This window comes from Meles meles, chromosome 16, assembly GCF_922984935.1.
Source record: "Meles meles chromosome 16, mMelMel3.1 paternal haplotype, whole genome shotgun sequence".
NCBI lineage: Eukaryota > Metazoa > Chordata > Mammalia > Carnivora > Mustelidae > Meles > Meles meles.
Window position 1 is genome coordinate 25,566,097 of NC_060081.1, and position 27,755 is coordinate 25,593,851.

Below are 27,755 nucleotides of genomic sequence, written 5' to 3' on the forward strand. Positions count from 1 at the left end.
TTTCTTTGAAGATTTGATTTTTTGATGTAAAAAGTATAAACAGCAATGATGCTGAATTTTAAAAACACAACACTGAAAACAATCCCATTTATAATTGCACCAAAAATAATAAAATAGTAGGAATAAACTTAAGTAAGGAAAGACCTATACTCCAAAAACTATAAAACACTGATGAAATAAATTGAAGAGGACACAAATAAATAGGTATTCTATGCTCATGGATTGGAAGAACCAAAATTATTAAAATGTCCATACTACTCAAAGCAATCTACAGATTTAATGCAATCCCTATCAAAATACCAACATTTTTCACAGAGCTAGAATAATATTGAACAAAACACACATACACACAATACCGAGCAATTTTCATAACCTTCTATTTGAATGTCATATTTCATAGGATATTAACAAGTTATTCTAACATACTTTTGGATAGGAAGTTAAGAAGCTGAAACTTCTTTATAACCGTTTACTGTACTTTTCTCTATGAATGCTATATTTCACAGGAAAAAACATACTATTATAGAGACAATGCAGAAATACCATGGAAAATGAAGGCCTCCTTTAATTCCACTCCTGAAAACACCACCGAGTACAATTTGGTGAATATTCATTCTGGCTGAACTCCTTATTCAAAGGAGGAAATAATTCTGTAGTTTGCTGCCACATAGTGGTAAAGTAAGCATCACTGCCCATGAACACTGTAAAGAACTTGGGAGCCATTGCCTTAACCCAACAAATATCTGCTGAGCTACTTATGCTCAACTGCGCTAGGCACTAGGGAATCTAAAGATGGTCTCTGTCTTGGAAGGACTTGGAGAAAGACTGACAAGCATACAATAACTGACAAAATAGTAATGTTATAACTGAGACAAAAATCTAAGTATGGCAGAACAAGGGATTTCTTGCCAGGTTTCACCGAGGAGGTGACATTTGAATAGGATCTTCAAGTGCGCTGCAGTTTCTCAGGTGGGAGTATGAAAGACCCTCCCAGCATAGAGCAGAGGATAGCACATCAAAGGGCAGTGCTTTCAGGGACTATTAAGAAGGTCACTCAAGCTGGAGCCCTGTGTATGGGGAAGGAAGACAGGAGTGTCACATAGAAGACAAGCCATGAGCTCTTAAGTAGGGAAGGGATCAGACTGGCTTAGAAAGAGAAAGTTTGAAGAACACCTAAAATTTCCTTCCTCACAATAAAGCTAGTTTTATGTTTAAATTCTGTGGCATCTTCTGTGAAAATGTATGTCATTAAAAGCAAACAACTTTGTAAGAAAACATGAACATTAACGTCTCCTTTAAGATATAGTGTGGAAATCACATTCAAACCACTCTTAAATCAATCATCCTGTAGTCGTGATTCCTTAGTTAGTATGTTTTAATCATTGAGGAACACCCAGCGCAGTACTGGGGTAGCTAGCCTCCAAAATGGCACTCCCAATTCTATTGGCCTCCTGATATTCGCACTTCTGTGTCGTCCCTTCTTACAATGAATAGAGCTAAACTTTGTGACTAATAGAATGTTGTTGAAATGGTGTGTAACTTCTGCGGCTGGGCCATCAAAGCCACTGAAGTTTCTACCTTATTGTCACCAGCTCACCATTCTGTAAGAATGTTTAAGCAGTCTGAGGAGAGGCCCACATGGAAGGAATTGAGGCCTCCTGTCAACAACCAGAGCCACTGGACGAAGTCAGTGGTTCTTCCTGCCCCAGCCAGATCTTCCAATGACTGCAGTCTCATGAGACTCCTAGCCAGAAGTACTGAGCCACATACAAGGCTAAATTTCTGATGCACCAAGACAAATAACAGAACTTCGCGTTCTTTCATTGACTGAGGGATAAACACACTAACAAATAACAAATTTAGGGGCGCCTGGGTGGCTCAGTGGTTTAAGCCGCTGCCTTCGGCTCAGGTCATGATCTCAGGGTCCTGGATCGAGTCCCGCGTCTGGCTCTCTGCTCTGCAGGGAGCCTGCTTCCCTCTCACTCTCTCTGCCTGCCTCTTTGCCTACTTGTGATCTCTCTCTGTCAAATAAATAAATAAAATCCTTTAAAAAAAACAACAACAAATTTAGAGGCACCTGGGTGGCTCAGTCATTGAAGCATTTGCCTTCGGCTCAGGTCGTGATCTTGGTGTCCTGGGATTGAGCCCCAAATCGAGCTCCCACTCAGTGGGGAGTTTGCTCCCCCTCTTCCTCTAACTGCAGTTCATGCTTTCTCTCTCAAATAAATAAAACAAATCTTGAAAAAAAAAAACTTACTTTATTAACAAGAGTTCATCTCATATTAAAAAATGACACAATGTTCATGTCCATAGCTCTAGTACATGCTTTTGGACTTCATTTTAGACACAAAACTATGCAATAAGGCTTTTTATGAAGGATTCTTTAATTATGTAAATCATCATGTACTGCTGGCAGATTACCACAAACTGTATTTTTTTAGGAGGTAATGGGACTATAAAACTGACAGGCTATTATGATTTTCATTTATGCAAAGCAATACTTATAGGAGAAACTTAGCTTGGATCACTATGAATTATGGCTTATATACAGACTTTTATGAACAAGTATTAAATAAGTATGCAATTAAGGCCCTTGTCTGTGGTTTTCAGAAATGAGATTTCAAGTATTCAAATGTCCAAGATTTAAAAAAAATCACTATGTGTGAAAATGAGTCATTAAATAAGCATTAAAAAAATCCACTCCCTAATTGAGGGGAAAATGCTGCTCCAAACAGGTACGTATTTCCAAAGCTAAACTACACAAACAAAACATGGATATATGATGTTTCATGATTTTATGTAGTCCACTTTTTTTTTTTAAAAGATTTTATTGATTTGACAGACAGAGATCACAAGTAGGCAGAGAGGCAGGCAGAGACAGAGGGAAGCAGGCTTCCTGCTGAGCAGAGAGCCTGATGTGGGGCTGGATCCCAGGACCCTGCGACCATGACCTGTGTGGAAAGCAGAGGCTTTAACCCACTGAGCCACCCAGGCGCCCCTTATGTAGTCCACTTTTGCAACAAGATGTCATTTAAGTTTTTTTACCCTTTTACATACTAGGGATTATGGATTCTTTAAAAATTCCTTTGGAATACATTTTTACAAATAAAATAAATAGCTACTTCAAAAAAAGTTCATGGCCCAAATTCTGAGGGTGTATTCTAGAAAACCTCAAACAGAGAATTTAAGGTGGTTTCAAGCCGATAGTGCCAGGTGGCTACAAAAACAATAGGATATCCTCTCTAAACATGTTACTATTAGATAGAATCTTTAAAACCTAAACCTTCATTGCCTCTACTTCCCATAGAGTTATTGCTCCATTTATTTCACCCTGTGTAATGGAAGTACTAGATTTATTTCTACTTGATCTACTTGCCATTTCCTCTCCCAGCCTGTTTTAAACCCATTCTAATCCACTGCAAATTTTTGCCCCATCACTATAAACGGCAATTTCATCCCCCCCTCCCCCCTTACTCAAGCCAGAAATCTTGGGACCATCTTGACTCCTCTTTTTTCATATCCCCTCCCATCTACGCCTTCAGAAAAAACTGTTAGCTTACTTCCAGATCACAATCCAGAATCTGTCTACACCTCACACTTTCTTTGCATTGCTACCACCCTGGTCTTAGCCACTAGCATCTTGCTAGCCTAGTTTATAAGAGTAGCTTCCTCACTCACTGGCCGTTCATCTTCCACTACAAAGTAGTACCTCCAGTGACTCTATGTAGACAACCCAATTACTCTTCTGCTCAAAACGACTCCCATTTCACTGAGAGAATCCTCTTTCACTGAAAGTAAAAGTCCTTACAACGGGGAATCGGACTTTACATCATTTAACTCCCCTTGTCCCATTCCCTACAACCTATCCTCTTAACTCATTTGGCTTCAGCCACACCGGCCAACTTGCATAGCATCCGCCTCTGTGTCCGGATCTTACCCCCCACCCCCACCCTCTGTCCCAGCTCCTGAAGTAGTGCTCGGGACCTAGTTGTTTATTTCTAAGCAAACGAATCATCTGATGATTTTAATTTTCTGAGTAAAATATATATTCCAAATAGGGTGTAACTTTCCAGGCTGGTAATCCCCGGACAGTTAGTGCTCAGGAACTAGTTGCTGAACCAACAAACGCACTCGGGGATAGGTCGGTTTCTTTCGACGCATCTCATTTTAGTTAAATTCTTAAGAGTGGCTTCTGCTTAAGGCCCGAACGACCCCATCTCGCAGGCTCTACGGTCGCTGGTTCCCGCAGCCCGGAGGCAGTTTTCTCTGCTTCTCCGCGCTGGGTAAGCTGCGTGGGAGAAGGGTGGAATGTCTGGATTGAGGCACAGGTGCTCCCCGGTACTCCAGGTCTAGACTGCCCTAAGACGAAAGACGCCGATAAACTTCCGAGCTACACACACTTTAAAGACGGAACCTACCCAAATCCACTCACTAACACCCGTTCCCGATGACATCACCACCGCTCCGAACTCCTTATTGGAAGAGCTCAGTCACTCAATTCTCGCGAGGACTCCTGTACCAGGTCCCCTTGCTTCCCTCCCATCGCTCCGACCCGGTAGTCAACAGACCACGTTGGGAACCACGGGGACATCGCAGAACTAGACCAGCTCCTGTACTCGTCTAGACGGCTGCGACTCTTCTTAGACGCTCACCGGCACGAGGTTTGGCTCCCAAGCGTCCTGTTTGCCAGACCCGCGGTAGCGCTTAACTCTCCACGGCTTGGCTCCGCCGCTTTGCTAGGGCAGCCGGGTGATTCGCACCAATTCTCGTCCTTTGAAATCGCGAGAATTTGGCCGTGGCTTACCGATTTCCGGTCGCTTAGGTCTCCATGGAGACAGCACTTTCACCAGTGTGTTTTTCTTTCGGGGTCACCTGTCGCTCTCCGAACTTCACGTGGTTCGGAAATTACCTAGAGATTGTTTGTGGGAGTCAGCCAGAAAGGCTAGATAGCAGTGAAGCAGCGGTTAAAAGGGAAGCAGCCAGTGGGACTTAGCAATACAACTTGCTGACCTGTCTTCTGGCCGCTGGAGTAGTGTTGTAGGGTGGGCATGGGGTTTTACCCAACTGGGAAGACCCAGTTCATCAAGACAAACGTTTTAGGCATCCGTTGAGCACGCATAAGCATCGGATCAATTTTTGTGTAGTCTTGAGGGTTCCACGATCAAATCCTGCTGTAAACTTACTCACCATTCACCAGAGAATAGTATCTCTAGTTATGTCTCTATCCCTTCTTAAGTTGTGTATTGGTTACTTTCCTAGGAAATGATCCCCAGTTATTACCCTAGATCTAATCAAGTCACTTTTCACATTCTTACCTTGTCTTGCCATTATCAGTGTCCATTTTTATTACCATTTTCTGTTAAGTGTTTTTTCACATGCCATGGCTGTATGGATTTCTTACTTTCAGAGAGGCCGTGGGTTCTTCAGTGTCAGAACTAGCTTGTCACTTAGATGCGGAATATACATACCAGGTAGTGCACATCTCTGTTGTTGAAAGCATACATCTCTGACAGTGTTTGTTAACTTATTCATTTGTTTATTCACCAAATATTTATAAGCACTGATTATATGCCAGGTACTGTTTTAAGAATTGAGAATTAAAACAGTGGATAACTCAGATTGAAGTTGCTTCCTTCATGGAGTTTATTACTAGGGGAGACAGACAATATACAAATAAACGAGTTATTGCAATTTTAGGTACTAGTAGTACTGTGAAGGAAGTAAAGTAATGGAAATGATCTGTGGCATTTTAGATGGGTAGAGTGGTCATGGAAGGCTTCTCATAGGAGGAGGTGTTTGAAAAGAAACGTGAAAGATGGGGAAAAGATCTTGCAAAGATCTCATGGAACAACCATTAATAGGCAAAGGTATGAGGAAGGGCAGAGTGCCTTAGATGGTGAAGAGAAGATTGATTTGTGATGAAAATGCAGAGGAAGGCAGGACCAGATTACTTGTGGCCTTGAGGGCCAGGGTCTCAAGTTGGATTTTATTCTAAGTGTAATTGGAAGCCCTTGGAAAGTTTTAAGCAGGAGAGTAATTAGATTTGATTAAAGTTTTAAAAAGATTACCCTGATGATGGTGAAAAGAGGGGACTCCTCAGAAACAAGAGAGAGGAGAGGAGACCAGTTGTGGGTCTGTTGCAGGAGTCCAGATGCAAAGGGATCATTCAGCCGCTGGGGTATGTCCAGGGTTGGGACAATTCTCTGTTTACAAGGCAGTCCATTCCACAGTTGGACCAGAGAGTTCTTCCTTTGTATTGGGCTGGGATCTGCGTCCCTGAAACTTGCACTGACTTTTCCTCATTCTGTAGCAAGATAGAATATATCTCTGCTTTTTCTGACGGTCCTCCAACAACTGCAGCTGCTCTGTAGCACTTGTCCTGTCCTCTTTTCTCCAGGCCAAACACCTTTGGTTAAGTGGAAAGGCCCTGAGGTTAGTTGGGCCCAGTTTACTTTTGGAAAAACCGTGCTGGTTTGTTTTTGTTATTACTAAAATGAAAGTTGGCTGTATTTTAAAATACAGAGACTGGGCCATAAAAGGTAAGAATAACTTTAGACAATAATAAACTCTTGTTGAGCTTAAAAAATGTTTTTCTTTTATGAAGCAGAAATTCTTTGACCAGTGGTTCTCCACCTGAGGCCACTTTGCTCTCCAGGAAACATTTGGCAATGTCTGGAGGTATTTTTTGGTTAGCATAACTTGTGGGGAAGGGAATGCTACTGGCATCTAATGGGTAGAGGCCAGGAACCTGTTAAACATCCTACAGTGCACAGAACAGCACTGCATAGCAAAAAATTACCTGGACCCAAATGCCACTAGTGCTGAGGTTCAGAAATCCTGAATTAGACAATGCTTTAAACTCTTCTTTTTTGCAGTGACTGCCATCAATTCTCTTTAAAATGGGTGTAAAAAAGAAGAAAGAAATGCAGGTAACTGCACTGACCATTTGCCATCAAGACCTTGAAACTTTGAGATGTAAGTGATTTTTGACTTAATTTGTTTGCTTCTTTTCTGGGTTGTAGAGTATTTCTGTCTCTGAGACTCACTATCACATGATGTTCAAACTCTTGCTGTGTACTTTTTCCATGTTCTTTACATTCAGTTTTGCATGTAAAATGGTTACCTAAAAATTTTGTCTCTGGACTAAGCTCTGTCTGCTTTTTTTTTGTTTATAAGTACTTAGATTTTTGATAATGCATACCAAAGGCAAATTCATATGTATACACTGTTAAATCCTTAAATTTTTGTGTGTGTATTATCTAGCTTTGGCTGATGTGGAAGGAAAGAATCTAGCTTCTTTGCTGTTACATTGTGTACAGCTCACGGATGGAGTGTCACAAATTCATTATGTTAAACAGGTAAGACTGCACTGATATTCATGGATACATGTTGAAGAATATCATGCTGTTGTGGACTTCTAAAATTAACTAACAGTTTTTGGCTTCCAATTATTTAATATCAATGTATCATTAAAGAATAGGTTTTTTTTTTTCCTTTTCTGTTTGCTGTATAATCTCATTTTATTCAGAGTATTGGTAGAAGCCATACTCAGTCCTTCACCACCATTGGAGCTGTAAAAAGATAAGTCAGTGAGCCAACTGTGCATACCTTTCTTTCTTCTTCTTCTTCTTCTTCTTCTTTTTTTTTTTGTGCATACTTTTCTTGTGAAGAGAAATTTTTAAAAATTATTTCTGTTAATTTGAAACCTTAAAACTTTTTAGCAGACACATTAAAAAGTTAATTTAAAATGTAAAGACTGTCCTTACCAGTATTTCTGTGTTAGGATTTACCATTTGAACTTGCATAATTTTTTGGGAAAGCGATTAAATATATTACTGGTTTTTCAGTAGTGCTATAGAATTCCTATACCTTAAGCCATTAACAAGTCCAAGACCACCCTCCAAGGTGGGTCTGGAGGGTAAACTGGGAGTTGGGCTTATGGGTTAAAAAGGTTAAAAAATACTAAACTAGGTGTTTAAATCAGTATCCTTTAACAGTGCAGTGTAGAAAACATTACATGCCATAATTGAAACTTCAAAGAGTATTTGAAACTCTATTACTTTGCTGTATATACTTGATAATAGAAAAAATTACTATGACTTTGAATTTTTTGGATTGTAGATTGTGCCTTTACTGGAGAAGGCAGATAAAAATGGCGCACGTGATCCCACTATTCGAAGCTGTTTGGATATTTTAGCAGGCATTTATCTTTCTTTGAGTGTAAAGAATCCCTTGAAGAAAGTGTTGGCAAGGTAAGGAGAAAAAGGAAAGGAAGTTAAGCATTATAAATGTTCAGTTTGACCAAAAGTAAACAGTATTTAAAATTCTCCTGGTTTGGTAAAACTGAACTGAAGTATGTCACTACCAATTTCGTTTATATGGTCTATGCTTTGTTTACTTATGACAACTTTTTAAAAATGTAGACTGGCTTTTAGGTCACAGGCCTTAATAAAACGGGCTGTGGGATATAGTTTGCTTACTCCCGGTTTAGTCCATTTATGTTAATGCAATTATTGGTTAAGTTTAATCTCTCATCTTGCTATTTCTTTTTCCTGTTTCCCCCATTTGTTCTTAGTTTAAACATATTTGTAATTACATAGGTAATACAAGAATATATGCTTGATGTAAAGACATCAGCAATGTAGAAGTAAAAAAAAAATAAGAAATGAGCCTTCTGTTTCACTCTTTCTGGCTTATCTTACTTTTTTTAGTAAAGGTCATCACTTAACATTTTGGTATCTATACCTTTAGACCTTTTCCTTGGGTTTAGTGTGTGTGTTCTATAACTTGTTTTTTTACTAAAGAATGTTTTAGAGATAGTTTCCTGTCAGCATAGTCCGTATTTTTTAATTGTGTGAAAAAACACAGAACATAAAGTTAGCCATGTTAACCATGTTTGAGTGGTAAGTATATTTACATTGTTGTGCAGTGGATCTCCAGAGTTTTTCATCTTACAAAACTGAAACTATATACATTAAACAATAAATCCCCATTTCCTCCTCCCCCTAGCCCCTACCACAATTCTACTTCCTGTCTTTATGAATTTGATTACCTTGGTTACCTCATATGAGTGGAATATTTGTATTTGTCTTTTTTTTTTCTTGATTGGCTTATTTTACTTAGCCTAATGTTCTCAAGGTTCATCCTTGTGGTAGCATGTGGCAGGATTTTTGTCCTTCCTAAGGCTGAATTATATTCCATCATCCATATGCACCACATGGTATTCATTCATTCATCTGCTGATAGACATCTGGATTGCTTCCTCCTCTTGGCTATTATGAACAATGCTGCTATGAATATGGGTATTTAAATATCTCTTTGAGATCCTGCTTTCAGTTCTTTTGGCTATATACCCAAAAGTGGGATTACTGGATCATATGGTGATTCTATTTTTAATTTTCTGAGGAACCTCCATATTGTTTTTCATAGTGTCTGTACTGTTTTATTCTCCCACCAGAAATCCTTATCCATCCATCCATCCATCCATGCATCCATCCATCCATCCATCCTTTCTTTCTTTCAAGATTTTATTTATTTGACAGAGAGAGACACAGTGAGAGAGGGAACACAAGCAGGGGGTGTGGGGACGGAGAAGCAGGCTTCCCACAGAGCAGGGAGCCCAATGCAGGCCTTGATCTTAGGACCCTGGGATCGTGACCTGAGCCAAAAGCAGATGCTTATCGACCGAGCCAGTTTTCTTACAGCTAAAATTTCCTATAATATGGATATACCAGAATTTTTAGGTACTGAGTTACATATTATTTAATCACTTTCCATTGATACTTAGTTTGTTTTGTTTTCATTACTCCAACAATGATACAGTGATATTCTTAATTATATATATGTAAGTGTTATGTGTATTTACCTGAGATAAATTCCTGTAAATGGAATTTCTTTACCAAAAACATGGCTAACCTGTACTCCCCCCAAAACTTTCCAGTTTGTACTCATACTAACAGTGAACGAGAGTGCCGGTATCTTCGTGTCTTTCTAACACTGGGTAATACCAATCTTTAAACCATTTAAAATCTAACAGATAAAAAAATAATACTGTGTTCTACTTTTCATTTCCCAGATTACTAGTGAGATAGAACATTTTTTTAATATGTAGAGTTTGACTATTTGTGGTTATATGTCTTTCGTATGTTTCCTTGTTAGAATGTCTTTTCTTTTTATGTAAGTAAATTTATTTCATGTGTCAAAAAGCAAATGATCAGGAGCACCTGGGTCGCTCAGTCAGTTAAGCATCTGCCTTTGGTTCAGGTCATGATTCCAGGGTCCTGGGATCGAGACCCAAATCAGGCTCCCTTCTCAGTGGGGAGCCTGCTTCTCCCTCTCCTTCTGCCCCCTGGCTCATGCAGTCTTTCTCACTCTCTCTCTGTCTCAAATTAAAAAAAAAAAAAAAAAAAATCTTTAAAGGAAAAAAAAAAAAGCAAATGATCAGATACTGGCCAGTTCTAGGGTTTTGGGGAAGTAGTCAACAGTGTCATCAAAGATCTTGCTGTTTTCCATTTTTTCCCCGTTTGTTGGCCATATCTTCCCTCAGAATTACAAGGAGCTATAGCAGTTGCAGCCCCTTTATATAGACATGACAGTATCAGAAATAAAAAAAGGAAATTTCCTTTTTTCCTTCTCTTTTTATTGGAGAGAAAAACATTTTGCAGAAGGTCCCAGGAGACTTCCTATCACTTTCTGGTGTCAAGATTGGGTCATATACCCCCTTCTGGTTGTAGGAACGGCTGGGGAGCAAGACTCTCACATTTGGCTTCTGTAGTGGGAGGTGGGTTTTGCCACTAAAGAAGGGCTTGGGTATGAGATCTCTATCTAGATTATGTACTAGATATTCCTTTGTTTTATTACTTGTCTTTAAACCTTCTTTATGGTGTATTTGCCTTAGAAAATACAAAAATTAGAATACTTTTCTTGGTAATCAAACCCACTAATATTTTTCTTTGAATAGATTTCTGAGTTTCATGCCTTCCTTAATGTATGCTTTCTCTACTATAAGATCATATAAAATTACTTGCTTGTCTTTATTAAAATACTTCATCTGGAATTAAACTTTGAGTGGAGTGTAAGTTAGAGATCCAATTTAGTTTTCAATAATGGGGACCCACTTATTTGCAAACTTTTGAATAGTCCATCTTTCCCATGTATCTGGAATGCCATTCTATTATGTTCTGTGTTCCTGTATAAACACAGATTTGATTTTAGACTTGGGTCTATTTGTTTTCTCACCAACATCATACTTTTATTTACTATAGTTTGATAATGTAGTTTGATTATATGCTGGAACAAGTCACCCTCCAGGGACGACTTCTTCAGACTCTTCCTATTTCTAAATTCTTTCTCTTCCAGAAGAGCTTTAGAAATGTTCAGTCATATTCTTAAAAAAGTGCTTACTGGTTTTGATATAAATTAATTGAAGTAAAATTGACACTAAATTGAATTTATCTGTTAAGTAAATTTTTTTGCCTGTCTACTATATGTCAAGTAAGTATTCCAGGCATTGAGGTTATAATGAATAAAACATTTTAGAATAGAGGTTAGATACTTTTTTAAAAAGATTTATTTATTTTAAAGATTTTTTTTTTAAAGATTTTATTTGACAGAGAAAGAGAGAGATCACAAGTAGGCAGAGGGGCAGGCAGAGAGCGAGGGAGAAGCAGACTCCCCGCTGAGCAGAAAGCCCGACGTGGGGCTCAAGCCCAGGACCTTGAGATCATGACCTGAACTGAAGGCAGGGGCTTAACCCACTGAGCCACCCGGGCACCCCAAGATTTATTTATTTTAGAGAGAGAGAGTGAACAAATGGGGAAGAATGGGCAGAGGGAGAGGGAGAGAGAATCTCAAGCAGACTTCCTGCTGAGCCAGAAGCCTGGTGCTGGGCTTGATCCCTTGACCCTGAGATCATGACCTGAGCTGAAATCAAGAGTTGGAAGTGTGACCAACTGAGCCACCCAGGCATCCCTGGAAGTTATGTTCTAAGAACAAGATTGGAGAAAATAAATAATCAAAATATATAGGATTAGATGAAATGAATGCTATGGAGAAAAATAAAGCAGCGAGGGGGAATGGGAGTACTAATGCTGGGGTGAAGGTTACAATTTAAAATATGGAGGTCACTTCAGATGTCTTTGCTCAAATGTCATTGTTAAGGTGAGATTTGAGATTGACCTGAAAGGGGTGAGGGAATGACTATTGGGTCTATTTGAGGGAAGCATGTCAGGTGGAGGAAATAGTGAGAGCAAAGGCTTTGGTATATCGTGGCAACAAAGAAGGCTCCGTAGCTAGAGCTAGGTGAACATGGATTCACATGAGGCTGGAGAGAGAATGGTGGCCTTAGAGTGTGTAGATTCTTATAAGTCATTGTCAGCACTATGGCAACTAATTTGAGTGGGACATTGTTGGACGATTTTAGGCAGAAGACTAACATGGTGTTTTTATATTACCACTCTGGCTACTGTATTGAGGAGGGAAGCAAGAAGGAAGCATGGCGTTCCAGTGATTGTGGCATGAAGTTAAAATTTTCTGGCTGTATTTCGAAGGTGTAGTTCAGTATTCCTTCATTTGTTTGATTCCCTCCCCACTCTGTATACCCACTTGCTACCTGGTTATGAAATATTTAATACTTGGTTCTTTTTCTAGCTCACTAAATGGCCTACCTGAATTTTTCCTAACTGAGGCTGTACAAAGTTTTACTTCTCGCCTTCAGGAAGAATTGAATACTACTGATCTATACTCTTACAGGAAAGTAATTGACAATATATCTTCCTGTATGGAGAACTTTGACTTGGGTAAGCCAGCTCTTGTGTAGAATTTTTTCTATCATTACATCATTGTTTTTAAATGACATTAATTTTGGTCCTGTAGCTCCTTACCAGTGTTAATTTTTTTATCCCCACAGGTAGAGCAGGAGTTAATAATCTTCTTAAAAATGGTAGGTCCTGTTATTTTATTTTATTTTGAGGGGGTAACTGCTTGTATGAGTCATTTTGGAACTGGTTCTTTTCACTTTCTTGGCAATGGACAGAGTCTTACAAATTACTAAAGTACATCATGCCCCTTCCTTTTAAGTTGCTACCATGATATCATTAACTTAAAGTATTTTCTTATACCATGATGTCATTAACTTAAAGTATTTTCTTTTCTTTTTTTTTTTTAAATTTATATATATTTTTTATTTGTTTATTTACAACATAACAGTGTTCATTGTTTTGGCATCACACCCAGTGCTCCATGCAGTACGTGCCCTCCCTATTACCCACCACCTGGTTCCTCAACCTCCCACCCACCCCCCCCCCCCCCCGCCCCTTCAAAACCCTCTGGTTGTTTTTCAGAGTCCATAGTCTCTCATGGTTCATCTCCCCTTCCAGTTTCCCTCAACTCCCTCTCCTCTCCATCTCCCCATGTCCTCCATGTTCTTTGTTATGCTCTACAAATAAGTGATTAAAGTATTTTCTTATACTGACACTACACTTTACAGTTATAGGTTCTGCTTTGTCATTATGTATTCTTTTTGTTTCAGTTCTCCATTTTCTGCAGAAGAGTTTAATTGAAATCTCAGAAGAAAATAGGCAAGTATTATGTGTTTGCATGCTTGTGCATCTGTGAGTATGTACACTTGTAGCTGTGTATTGTCTTTGTACAAGGGAAATTTAAAAAAAAGTTTCCAGAATGTGCTTCATTCCATCCCTCTGTGTTAATATTAGTCCCGATTATTGAAATTTATCTTTCAGAAGTTTGATATTTTATTTAGTCAATCAAATAAATTATTAGGAGAATATGAGAATGAGCTCTTTCCTCCTCAAGTGTTCCTTTCTGATAGCACCCTGTTCTTATTTTATGAATGAAATATCTTGTTATCTTTTGAGGATATTAGTGATAGTTTGTTTTTTTTTTAATAGTTTCTTATCTTTATGTAGTCCTATTTCTTCTAAGGTGCTTTTTTTCTGTTTGATGATTTCACTTTGCTAGATGCTCTCATCAGAAATCTGGTGATTTTTGGCCAAGTGCCCAGATTTAAGGATGGGGTACTGAGAGTTGATTTGAATCTGTGCATATGGGTGGGGTTGATTGCAGGTTTTATTGTAGGCTAATTTAGCTAGGCTATTGCTTTGGGAAACCTCTGATATCAATATCACTAGGTCTTTTTTTTTTTTTTTAATTTTATTTATTTGACACAGAGAGAGAGAGAGATCACAAGGAGGCAGAGCGGCAGGCAGAGAGAGAGGGGGAAGCAGGCTCCCTGATGATCAGAGAGCCCGATGCAGGGCTTGATCCCAGGACCCTGGGATCATGACCTGAGTCGAAAGCAGAGGCTTAACCCACTGAGCCACCCAGGCGCCCCAATATCACTAGTCTTTTTGCATGGGTCACAGATTCACCATCGAATCAAACCATTGGCTTAATATTCTGGTTGCTGAGGGAGTGAAGAAAGATTAGGTTGCGGCATTTGGCATTCATTGTTCACATAGTTACCTAATTCTCTTGTTTGCAATATGGTGTTCCTGACTTATCTGTGCATGTTGTTTTACCTTCTCTAGAGGTAAGCCAGTTGTAGCCAGTACCCAGTTTTCCTATTTTCTGCTATGTTGAGAATAGACGGAAGGGGGGGTGGCAAGGATAGAAGCTGGGAGACCAGTAAGGAGGCCATCGCAGTAATCCCAGGGAGAGATGAGAGTGACTTAGGCCAGGAGTGGCAAAGGAGGTGGTCTAATTCTGTGTGTATTTTGAAGGTAGGACCAACAGGATTTTCTTAGAGATCGGGTAGGAAAGAGAGAAGTCAAGGATGATGACCAAGTTTTTGTAGGGTAGAGATCGCAGCAGGTAGAGCAGATTTGGAGTTGAAGATGAGCTCATGTAGTTTAACATGTCTGTTAGACATCCAAATGCAGATATCGATAAGAAGTTGCATATGCAAGTCTGGCATTAGCAAGAGAGGTTCAGGCTGGAGATACGAATTTGGGAATCATCAGCATGTAGATTATAATTTAAAGTTTATGAGCTAGATGAGATCACATCAAGGGAAAAAAGTAGCTGAATCAAAGAGGGAGAGTAAAGAGTGAGTTGTGGAGAGCTGTAAAGAGGTTAGGGAGAAGAGGATAAGTTAGCCAAGGTGTCTAGGAAGGAGCAATGGTGAAGTAGGAGAAAATGGAGGAGAGCCTGGTGTCTTGGAAGTCAAGTGAAAAAAGTGTATCAAGGTTGAGGGGGAGTGTTCAAGTTCAATTTAGAAATTGTGGCATTCTTGGGACGCCTGGGTGGCTCAGTTGGTTAAGTGTCTGCCTTCAAGTCAGGTCACGATCCTAGGACCCTGGGATCGAGTCCCTTAGCAGGCTCCCTGCTCAGTGGGGAGCCTGCTTCTCCGTCTGCCACTCCCTTTGCTTATGCTCTCTCTCTCTGACAAATAAATAAATAAATAAAAATCTTTTAAAAAAAAAAGATTGTGGCATTCATTCTTGATCTGTTATTTTTACTGTAAAAAAAGAGAAGCAAGGTTAGTCATTAGCTGAGAAGGGGGGAAATGTTGAGGTAAGAGTGTTGAAAGTTTGCAGTATATGTCCCCATAATTGGAATGTTTATTGGAGTGGAGGAGAGAGGCATAAATGTCTAGTATAATCTAAAATGAATTTTGGCCCTTTGATTGAGGAATGTTTCTTTTGCAGAGGGATAGAAATGGGGGCATTTTTATGTGACTTTTCTTTTGTGATAATGTCTTCTCTTCATTATAGAAAATTTGCTGGAAATCATATAGTTCAAACACAGCTGATGAATGACTTGTTGGTAGGCACTAGAGTTTCAGTGATGTTAGTGCAGAAAACACAAGACTTTCAGAGAATTCATTTGAAGGCTTCTACTTCTCCCATATGGCACAATATGTGTGGATTGCTGAGTATTTTCACCAAGTTTTTAAGTGATGGTAAGTGTAAAACCATAAAAATGATATTATAATTGTCATTCAGCTTTTGCTAATAATGATATGAAATGTTTGATACTTAGCTGAGATGTAGAACTTCTCCCCCAGCCTCTTAGCATGAGGAAAGGGCCTGGATTATGAGGTTTTAATGCTTTTTCTTTCAAATGTACCAGTTCTGCAAGGGATAATGTTGAAGGACATTTCTAAATGTGTGTGTGTGTATTGTGAAGAAGAAAACCTAACAGTCTTAGTTGTGAAAAGCCACAGACTTTAAATGGCAAAAGAAATTCTTGATAAGAAGAGATTTCCAAATCTGAGTGGATGATCCGGAAAGGTGAACATAACCCGTACATTTCTCCTCCAGTGATGACAGTAGTCCTTGTTGGGGGTGGTCATCGTGCCCCCTTATGTATGTCTCTCGTATGTTGCTTCTATCCATATAAACCATATTACTGGAAAGCTAAATAGTTAATGAGAGGAAGTCTCTCTTCGTAAAAGTATTTCAAATAACAAAATAAAATGAAATGGTAGAATATCACCATTTTGTAACCCAAAGAATGGATGCAGGCAGTAAGCATCAGCAACTGCTAACTTTACAGAACAGACAGCCAGACAACATGTCTCCCTTAGAGTCTTGCTTTTACCACCCATTTACCACTCTTTTCCCAGAGTGACTGAACTTGAGACTGATCTCTAGGTCACCTGCCAATTTATAGGGGTTACAAAAGACAGAAGAGTGTGTTGAACTGCATTTGGGTGAGGCGAGCCCACATCCAGATTGTGGGGAAACTGCAGATCAAAGGCCAGAGCTCTTGAACAGAGAAATTGTAACAAAATGAAGGGTAGAGAGGGCACCTGGAGATTAAAAGGCACTTAAAAGGTATATCAGATTTTTAAAAAAATGGACAGGCCTAAACTACAGTGTCTAGGGATGCACATTTGATGAATAAAACCATTTAAAAATCAGGAAGCCATTACTTTGAAGTCACGATAATCCTTACTCACAGTGAGAGAAGGGGGTGTGGCTGGGATGAGGCACACGGAGGATGCGCTGGGTGCCTGAGTTTGATTTCTCACATTGAGCGCTGGGTCAAGAGGGTTTACCTTCAGATAATTCATTAAGCTATATACTTGTTTTGGGTGTTTTCCTATATCAGTGTGTCACAAGATAATATAAGATTAGGAACACCTGGGTGGCTCAGTTGGTTAAGCCGCTGCCTTCAGTTGGTTAAGCCGCTGCCTTCAGTTGGTTAAGCCGCTGCCTTCAGCTCAGGCATGATCCCAGGATTCTGGGATCGAGTCCTGCATTGAACTCAGTCCTTGCTCAGCGAGGAGACTGCTTCTCTCTCTGCCTGCCATTCTGCCTGCTTGTGCGCTCTCTCTGACAAATAAATAAATACAATCTTTAAAAAAAAAGATTAACAAAAAAATGATACATAACACATAAAGTATTTACAAAAAGTTAATTACCTTTTTATCCTTGACCTCACATTCTGTATGGTCATGCATGCATGCATATTAACATTAAAAAATTATTGGGGTCAGTTTAGAGGTTTTGTTTGTAAAGAGCAGTAACTGACTCTGGTTTTGCTAGGCTAGTGGGAGAAAACATAGTTTCTCACTGTATGTTTTGAATCCTGGTAACTAGTGAAAGTGTAAGCTGTCTTGTTCAGATAGTATTATTTATTTATTTATTTATTTTGGCTAGGATCTCAGTTATTGAAAGGAAAGTTACTTTGAGATGCAATTTACAGACATATTTTCAGAGAACATTTGCTTTTTAGAAGAGGACTTTGTTATTCTTTAAAAAAAAAAGTCTGGTGAAAGCAGGGAGGACCTGATTTTAATACAAGGCAGCCTATTTTCTGAGCAGTTGGTAAGGTCTCTCCAGTGCTGTTCTTCCCCAGGGTTTTAATTTTTTTTTGTTTAAAGACTTATTTATTTGTTTATTTGACAGAGAGAGAGATCACAAGTGGGCAGAGAGGCAGGCAGAGAGAGGGGGAAACATGCTCCCTGCTGAGCAGAGAGCCTGACATGGGGCTCGATCCCAGGACCCTGAGATCGTGACCTGGGCCGAAGGCAGAGTCTTAACCCACTGAGCCAGCCAGTAAAATCCCCAGGGTTTTAAAGCTTCACCTATCAGTCAAGTGTTTGGCTGCAGGTAACAGAAAACTAAATTCCAGGGACCTCAGCGGATGTCCCTCCCCTCACTTCCACATCATAGGAAGTTCAGAGGCAGGTGATCCCGAACGTTGTATGCGGTCTAGGACCCAAATGTTTCTGCCTTTCTGCTCTGCTGTCTTCAGCGTGTTGGCTTTCACTGCCACGTTTGTTGCCTCTTGGTTGCCATTTGACTGCTGCAGCTCCAGACACTATGTCTGTGTATAAGGCAGGGAGGAAGGGCAGTTGCATCTTTACCTTTAATCAGGAAAAACAAAAGTGCCCAGGTACTTGCTTACATCCCATTGGCCTGAACCCTCATGTCTACCTTGAGTTGTGAGGAAGATAGAAGAAGCAAGTGACCTTCCTTTGGCCGAGGACGTGGATGCCCCAGTCAACGTCACAGTTCTGTTAGCAGGAGTAAAGGGCAAAATGGATATTTATGAGGTAGTTCATGGTAGGCATTTATGATTCCTAACCCAGGTTGAATAATTGACCATATTTGGCAAACTTCCGCACAAACCAGAGGCTGATAGGAAACCGGGAAAGAGAGCAAGCATTCGTTGCATTGGGTATAGTGCCAGTGACGGCAGAGTTCGCGGTTAGCACTGATGCAGGCACTTTACACAGGCCTGGAATCACATTAAGAAAAAGTAGTATATGTTGGGGTTGGGATTCAAGGCGTCAGTGTGGGGGAGACAAGTGGTATTGCTGCTAGATATGCTGGGGGGAGAGGAGGAGGAATCACACTGATTAAGCATTTATGTGCTGGACATAAAAGCCTTATGTTAATTATGCATTTAAACCTTATAATAATTGTTAGGAGTTACAGTTTCTCATTTTACAGAAGAGAAAGCTGGGTCCCTAGGAGGTTAAATAACTTGTTCAAGGTCTAATCGACGTGGAAATTATGCTAGAAATTGCATCTAGGATTATCTGACCCTGCACCATGTACTTTTTCCACTGGACCAAAGCATCCATTGTCATTTAATACATGCTGTCTACTTTTTTGCCAAATAGATGACCTCTTACAGACAATTCAGAGTACGTCTGGATTAGCTGTTATTCTTTTTATTAAGGTTATGTTTCATCCACCTGAAAGGATTCCTGATTTGGTGAGTGCATCTCCTTTGTAGAATTGTGCTTTATGGATAATTAGACACATGTTTTAAAAATATTTTTAAGGAAGTGAATTAAAAATTTCTTTCTGCGTAATCAGAATCTTTCTGGTGATCGTTTTCTCTTATAATAAGAGACAAGCCCAAAAATGCAGAAAAAGCAGAAAGAAGACAATAGCAGTCACCTACTAATCCATCTCACAAAGATAATCACCATCAGCATTATTTTGGGTGTGTCCTACTTTGTTTCTAGTGCTGTTTGTTCAGTTCCATCTCTCAGTATTACGAGAGATACTTACAATGTTGAAAGTATGCAGAGTTTAATGAATAAATACATGAAGTCATTAGTCTTTGATAAATATTAAGAAATATTTATATTATCTATTTATTTAACTTATTTATTTATTATATTTATATTAATAAATATTCTTTTTATTAAGAATAACCCAGGGGGCTGGGCACCTGGGTGGCTCAGTTGGTTAAGCATCTGCCTTCGGCTCATGATCCTGGAGTCCCAGAATCAAGTCCCGCACCAGGCTCCCAGCTCCATGGGAGTCTGCTTCTCCCCTCTCATGCTGTCGCTCACTCTCTCTCTCAAATAAATAAAAAAATCTTAAAAAAAAAAAAGAAAGAATAACCCAGGGGTGCCTCAGTGGCTCAGTCAGGTAAGCGTCAAACTCTTGATTTCAGCTCGGGTCTTGGTCTTGGGGTCATGAGTTTAAGCCCTGTGTTGGGCTCTGAGTATGGAGCTTACTAAAAAAAAAAAAAAGAATAACTGAAATGTTGTACTTTGTTTTTATTTATTTATTCATTTATAAAAGACTTAATTTATTTGAGAGAGAGAGCAAGAGAGCGAGCATAAGCACGAGGAGCAGAGGGAGAGGGAGAGAATCCCATGCGGGCTCAGCACTGAGTGCGGAACCCAGTGCAGGGCTGGATCCCACGACCTTGAGATCATGACCTGATCTGAAACCAGGAGTCGGATTCTCAACCTACCATGCCATCCAGGCGCCCCCCAAATATTACAGTTTAGATGGGAAGCGTGTTAGGATCGATTTTTCAGTGTATTTGGTCAGATGGAAAGTATAGTTGATTATTGGGCTATAATTCTTATATTCAGTACTGGCAGGTTTTTTCCTTTCTTACTATATTATCTAGAAGTTTCTTTTAGCATTTACTTGACTGTTTGCAAAATAGATGTGTACTCTTCTTTGAGTACTCCTCACACAAGGTATCACTGGATAAAATTTAACAATTTGATTTCTAAAATCACCACTAAAAAGCGTTAAGCTCATCCACCTGTTGGTAGCGGTACGTTTTGCTCTGCTGGTCCATTCAGACCAGCAAAATGGTTCATGTATTTAGATTTAATTTTTTTCCCCTTTTGATATAATAATTTCAACACTTGTGGCTTTTCGTCTTTAGGTTCAGTTATTTTTCCTAGGATGTTTCAGGGGGAAAGGGAATTTTGCATTTACATTTTGAAATACCTGAAGAGTTTTGGGGGCTTTATAACATGTTAGCTGTGTTATATTCTTCCAGATTAGTGGTTTGCTTCTCCGTTCAGTGGACTGCGCCAGCGTGCCCGACTGGTTTTTGAACTGCTGCAGGAGCCTTTGTTGTACTGATGTCTCGCAGTCAGCTCTCTTATTCCTGTGTCAGGGGACACTCACCATGTTGGACTGGCAGAATGGGAGTATGGGCGTGAGTGGGGAGGCCCTCCTCTTGAATATCGTGCATGTGTTGTTCACCTTGAGTTCACAGTGAGTTTTCAGGCTACTGTCTCCTACTCTGTTCTGCTTGTCAGACATTTCAAAGATGGCAACTGAACTAGCATATTTAGTAATTCCATGAAAAGTGCACAGAGTAAGCCTGAATTAAAAGGAAGATAACAGGGGCGCCTGGGTGGCTCAGTCGGAAAAGTGTCTGCCTTCGGCTCAGGTCATGATCCCAGGATCCTGGGATCGAGTCCCACATTAGGCTCCTTGGTCAGCGGGGAGCCTGCTTCTTCCTCTGCCTGACACTCCCCCTGCTTGTGCATGCACTCTGTCTTTCTGTCAAATAAGTAAATAAAACCTTTAAGAAAAAAGGGAAGATTGGGGCGCCTGGGTGGCTCAGCGGTTTAAGCCTCTGCCTTCGGCTCAGGTCATGATCTCAGGGTCCTGGGATCGAGCCCCGCATCGGGCTCTCTGCTCAGTGGGGAGCCTGTTTCTCCCTCTCTGCCTGCCTCTCTGCCTGCTTGTGATCTCTCTCTCTGTCAAATAAATAAATAAAATATTAAAAAAAAAAAGCAAAAAGGGAAGATAACATGTAGGCAATGAAATGGGTATGAAAATAGAATAAGAGAAGGTAAGATGATGGTGGGGGGGGTTACAGGTATTGGTGCAGGTGAACCTGTACTGAACATTTTGAACGCTGCATTTTAGTTTATGAACAGCATCAACATAGGTAATTCAGTATAAGCTTCACATGTCTGATAGATAAGATAGGAAACCTAATGTATTGCGTAGGTAAAGTGAAGTTAGAAAAGTAAATGCTCAAACTTAAGAGTGTATTGCTAATAAGCAACTGAGCCAGAACTGTAACCAGCTCTTTTGACTTCATTGGATTGTGTTTGTGGGGCTTTTTTTGGGGGGTGGGGGAGAAGTATTTTTTCCCTAACACTTGAAAGTGATCATGTGTTTAAAATGTCAAACCAGGGGCGCCTGGGTGGCTCAGTGGGTTAAAGCCTCTGCCTTTGGCTCAGGTCATGATCCCAGGGTCCTGGGATCGAGCCCCGCATTTGGCGGGGGGGGTGTCTCTGCTCAGCGGGGAGCCTGCTTCCCCCCCATCTCTCTGCTTGCCTTTCTGCCTACTTGTGATCTCTGTCTGTGAAATAAATAAATAAAATCTTTAAAAATAAATAAATAAAATGTCAAACCATAGATATACCTTGATAGTAATGGACATGCAGGTAAAGAAAGAAAAGTACTGTGTTCTAAAATAAATTTTTCATGTTTTTCAGTTTATATATAAGTGAAAATTGTGCATATTTTAAAGGAATGTAAAATTTATTTATTTATTTATTTTTTAGAGAAAGGGTGGCGGGGAGGGGCAGAAGGAGAGGGAGAAAGAATCCTAAGCAGTCTCCATACCCAGTGCAGAGCCCAATGGAGAGCTTGATCTCGTGACCCTGAAATCATGACCTGAGCCAAAACCAAGAGTTGGTCACTTAACCAACTGAGCTGCCTAGGTGCCCCTCTCAATATGTTTTAAAACACCTGTGAAACCATTAGCAAAATAAAAATAATGAACATTTCCACCACTCCCAAAAGTTTTATTGTGTCCCTTTTTGGATTATTTCTCTAAGATGAAAAGATTCATTTATAATTTGAGATCTGTTTTGGCCTTGTTTGTAATTTTTGTCATTGTAAATTTAATAATTACTGAATTTTCTGATCATTTTCTGATGAGAAGTCTGATCTTTGTCTTTTATATTTTTAAAATCTAGATGATTATAAAATGAAATTTATTACTAGTCAGTTTATAATAACATGGCTCATTTTTCTTCAGGATCAAGGAGTCAACTCTGGAATTGTTTCTGTCTAGAATTTTGGCATCCTGGGCCAATTCAGCCATACATGTCCTTGAATCAAGTTCCCCAAGCCTAAAGGACAGTCTGAATGGGAATTCAAGTGTAGTCGGGAGACTTTTGGAATATGTCTATACCCACTGGGAACATCCACTGGATGCTTTGAGACACCAAACCAAAATTATATTCAGAAATATTCTCCACATGCACCAGCTCACTAAAGAAAAGTCAGACGCCGAAGCTTCAGGTTTGGCTGCCGATCGTTTCATCTGTGACCTGACCGAGAATCTTCTGCAGTTGGAATGGCATGTGAAAGGGAAGTACGCATGCCTTGGTTGTTTAGTAGATTTCATAGGAATTGGGCATATTTTGGCACTAGCTAAAACTATTCCATCACAAATCTTAGAGGTGATGGGAGACCAGTCCTTGGTACCTTACGCAAGTGACCTCTTGGAAACCATGTTCAGAAATCACAAGACTCATTTGAAGTCCCAGGCTGTTGACACTACTTGGATTGATGAGTGGCACGAGACTTGGGTTTCTCCTCTCCTTTTTATACTGTGTGAAGGAAATCTGGATCAAAAATCTTACGTGATTGATTATTACTTGCCAAAATTACTGAATTGCAGCCCTGAAAGCTTGAGCTACATGGTAAAGATTCTTCAAACTTCAGCTGATGCTAACACTGGTAAGAAAAGGAATCAATCTTTTAGTAATTTCTAGTTAAGATGTTTAAGGGTAGGTATCTAGGCAGATGTGGACCATATTCAAATTTAAATATTACCACTTACATATATAGCAAAAGAGGGTATTAATGATAGAGATTTCAGATTGAGGCTAATGATCCTGTCCAGAGTGGAGTAGAGTTTTTTTGGCTGAAGTCATTTCTACAAGCTAAGGATTGATTCCAGTTATGATTATAAGGTTCCCTTTTTTACTAGTTTTAATCCATTTACCAAGTACTCATTTGTTAGGTTGTCAGACCTATGTAACACTCATGAAAGTTGGAGTGTTTTATATAAGTTGCTTATTCTAGTGCTTGAGACAGTAATTAAAAATTGTTTCTGGCAAGGATCAAGATAGGTAAACTGGCAGTAGCAGTTTGTATCTCTGGGGAAGAGACAAAAAATGTAGATGTTGTGACCTCAAGAAACAACTCTCTCTAGTCATTTAGGATAGCGGGTAAACATTCCACAGAAATTCGGTAACCCTGAAGGAATCCCTGCATTAAAGCATAGTTAAGTAATTAATATATAAATAATGATCCTGACTTTATTGTTTGAATCTTAAAATTATTGTATTCTGTTTAACAAAGCAGGAATATGATACTCTACATCATAATTTAAGAATATTTACAAGGGATGCCTTGGTGGCTCAGTTGGCTAAGCATCCATCTCTTCTTTTTTTTTAAAGATTTTATTTATTTGAGAGAGAGTGCTAGAGAGAAAGAGAGAGGGAGCACAAGCAGGGGGAGAGGCAGAGGGAAAGGGAGAAGTAGATTCCCTGCTGAGCAGGGAGCCCGAAGTGGGGCTCCATCCCAGGACATTGGGATTATGACTTGAGCTGAAGGCAGGTGCTTAACCGACTAAGCCATCCAGGCACCCTAGCATCCAACTCTTGATTTTAGCTCAGATCATGATCTCAGGGTCATGAGATCGAGTCTCACATTGGGCTCTGTGCTGAGCGTGGAGCCTGCCTAAGATTCCCTCTCTTAAAAAAAAAAAAAAAAGATTCCCTCTCTTTGTCTCCCTTTCCCTGTCCCCTGACCCCCATGTGCACAGGCACTCTCTCTCTCTCAAAAAAAAAAAAAAAAAAAAAAAAAATTTACAACTGAAAATAATAGAAAACTTTCAATACTTCAAAGAGTTACCAAGAGATAGCTGGAAAAATCTGATTCCCATACACACAAAAAAGCCGTTATTTGTAGTTGGTTTATTTTTCATTATTTGTAGTTTTAAACAACAATTGTTCTTGCCTTTTTGAGAAGCCATCTAAAATTCAAGATTCATGAATCTGTTCTGAAGTAAGGCAGTCTCTCTCTCTTTTTTTTTAATCAGTGTTCCCTTTGAGCCAGGGTTCCCTGTCCTGTTAGTAATGACTGATGTCCTAGCCTCCAAAAGCATCAGGCTCCTTGTAATCCTCCTTTTATCTTTTTTACTAGGGAGAAACAGTAACTCCAAAATATGTACAGAGACTTAGTGTTTGTTTTTGGAAAAATAATGATATTTGGCCACTAAAGTGTTTTTTTCCAATTTTGGCTGAAAGTCATTTTAGTTATTCTTATTGTTTTAAATAATTGTCCACTTGATTTTTTTTTCCCCCACCGAATCACTTTGGTTCATTTCTAGGTGTAAAGGAAAAGCTAAAAATAGCAAAAAATAATGATTTCTTTAAGTTTACATAAGCAGATTATGCTTACTTCAAATTATTCACACAAGAACTATCAAGTTCTTTTCGATAATGTTTATTTTATCATAGGAACTTTAATTCATGTTAGAATTTAAAATATGATTTTTATTTCTTGAAATTATAGTTGCAAAATGGAAGTTGTGGCAGTTGTTGCGTAGCACAGTAGTTGTCTGTGTTATTGTGCTCTTGAGACAAGAATGATCTTTACTATCCTTAGGGTCTTTTAATAGTAGAGGGGCTCTGGGAGCTTTGATGGCATGTCTGCGAACAGCTAGAGCTCATGGACATCTTCAGTCTGCAACTGATGCCTGGAGGAACCTTGTGTCCAATGCAAGAATAAAACAAGGCTTAATTCATCAGCACTGCCAAGTAAGTAAACAAAATATCTGGGAATTTCATTCCTGCAGTAGATCCCTGATTTATTTATTCAGTTCGCAGTCCAGTATAGAGGCCCCCATGTTGAGCCCAGCCCTGTTTTAAAGGATCTGTAAGGAGGATGTATTGAAAGTGAAAAGTGTAGGGGCACCTGGGTGGCTCAGTCTGCCTTTGGCTCAGATCATGAGCCCAGGGTCCTGGGATTGAGCCCTTAGTTGGTGGCAGGGTTGGGGGGAGGGTGCTACTCAGCAGGGAGCCTGCTTCTCCCTCTGCCTGTGCCCCCCCCCGGCTTGTGCTTTCTCTCTCACTCTATCTCTGTCTAGAATTTAAAAAGTCTTAAAAAGAAAAGTGAAAAGTGTTGACTTTTCAGGCTATTTATATTTTCATTGAAGGAATAAGAAAACCTGCATAAAACAACTGGAAACTCTTAGAAAATAACACAGATGGAAGTGCTCCTTTATGCATAAGGACTTGAGGGGCTCAGAACAGGGTGGGTAGTGGTTGATTAGGAACGTGTTAAATGTGACTGAAGGAGAGGAAGCATTGAACCAGCACACAAAATGGGAGAGCACCAGAACTGATAAATGAATTCAGTAAAGTCACAATGTAGAAAATCAATGTACAGAAATTTATTGCATCCCTATACAGTAATAATGAAGCAGCAGGAAGTGAAATTAAGAAAGCGATCCTATTTACAGATGCACCAAAACCAATAAAATATCTAGGAATAAATTTAACCAAGGAGATGAAAGACAAAGACCTGTGTTCTGAAAGCTATAAAACATTGATGAAAGGAATTCAAGACAATGCAAAGAAACAGAAAGACATTTCTGCTCATGGGTTGAAAGAACAAATATTGTTACAATATTTATACTACCCAAAGCAACCCACACATTTAAGGCAGTCCTTATCAAAATACCAATGGCTTTTCCCATAGAACTAGAACAAACAATCCTAAAATTTGCATGGAACCCTACAAAAGACCTCAAATAGCAAAATAATCTTTTTTTTTTTTTTTTAAGATTTTATTTATTTCAGGAGAGGGAGAGCAAGAGACAGCGAGCATGAACGGGGGCAAGGGTATGGAGGTTGCAGAGGGAGAAGTGGACTCCCTACTGAACAGGGAGCCTGATGCTGGGCTTGATCCCAAGACTCTGGGATCATGACCTGAGCTGAAGCAGATGCTTAACCCACTGAGTCACCCAGGCACCCCTAGCTAGAACAATCTGGAGAAAGAAAAATAAAACAGGAGGTATCACAATTCTACATTTCAAGTTATATTAAAGAGTGGTAGTAATTAAAACAGTATGGTGCTGGTATAAAAACAGACACAGAGATCAATGGACTAGAACAGAAAACTCAGAAATAAAACCACAATTATATGGTCAACTAATCTTTGACAAAGGAGGGATGAATATACAATAGGAAAAAGAAGTATCTTCAACAGTGGTGCTGGGAAAACTGGACAGCCACATGCAAAAGAATGAAACTGGACCACTTTCTTTCACGGTACACAAAAATAAACCCAAAATGGATTAAGGACCTAAATGTGAGACCTAAAACTATAAAAATCCTTGAAGAGAGTACAGGTAGTAATCTCTCTGACATTAGCTATAGCAGCATTTTTCTAGATCTGTCTACTGAGGCAAGGGAAACGAAAGCAAAAATAAACTATTGGGACTACATTAAAAAAAAAAAAAAAAAGAAAAGCTTCTGCATAGCAAAGGAAATAATCAAGAAAACTAAAAGGCAGCCTGCTGAATGGGAGAAGATATTTGCAAATGACATATCCAATAAAGAGTTAGTATCCAAAATATATAAAGAACTGATACAACTTAATACACAAAGAATAAATAATCCAATTTAAAAATAGGCAGAAGATATGGACAGACATTTCTCTAAGGAACACAGTTAGATGGCAACAGATGCATGAAAAGATGCTCAACATCACTCATCATCAGGGAACTGTAAATCAGAACTACAGTGGGGTAACACCTCACGCTTATCAGAATGGCTAAAATCAATACCGTAAGAAACAACAAGTGTTATCAAGGATGTGGAGAAAAAGGAGCCCTTGTGAACCATTGGTGGGAATGCAAACCGTAGCCACTGTGGAAAACAGTATGGAGATTCCTCAAAAAATTAGAAATAGAACTACCCTGTGGTCCAGTAATCACACTACTGGGTTTTTACCCTGCAAAATCTG

General features: G+C 39.5%; 1 protein-coding gene across 1 annotated transcript in view; it reads left to right on the forward strand.

The window, feature by feature from the left end:
- Positions 1 to 4,355: 4,355 nt before the first annotated feature.
- Positions 4,356 to 27,755, forward strand: part of THADA (THADA armadillo repeat containing) — a 326,156-nt gene continuing 302,756 nt past the window's right edge. Inside the window, exons 1-12 of the mRNA XM_045980964.1 lie at positions 4,356 to 4,661; positions 6,876 to 6,975; positions 7,264 to 7,358; positions 8,122 to 8,252; positions 12,649 to 12,797; positions 12,908 to 12,940; positions 13,529 to 13,577; positions 15,732 to 15,919; positions 19,097 to 19,191; positions 20,737 to 20,957; positions 22,747 to 23,453; positions 25,392 to 25,543. Of these exons, the coding sequence (XP_045836920.1) occupies positions 6,900 to 6,975; positions 7,264 to 7,358; positions 8,122 to 8,252; positions 12,649 to 12,797; positions 12,908 to 12,940; positions 13,529 to 13,577; positions 15,732 to 15,919; positions 19,097 to 19,191; positions 20,737 to 20,957; positions 22,747 to 23,453; positions 25,392 to 25,543 (1,896 nt within the window). The 5' untranslated portion in view covers positions 4,356 to 4,661; positions 6,876 to 6,899. The remainder of the gene's footprint in view (positions 4,662 to 6,875; positions 6,976 to 7,263; positions 7,359 to 8,121; positions 8,253 to 12,648; positions 12,798 to 12,907; positions 12,941 to 13,528; positions 13,578 to 15,731; positions 15,920 to 19,096; positions 19,192 to 20,736; positions 20,958 to 22,746; positions 23,454 to 25,391; positions 25,544 to 27,755) is intronic.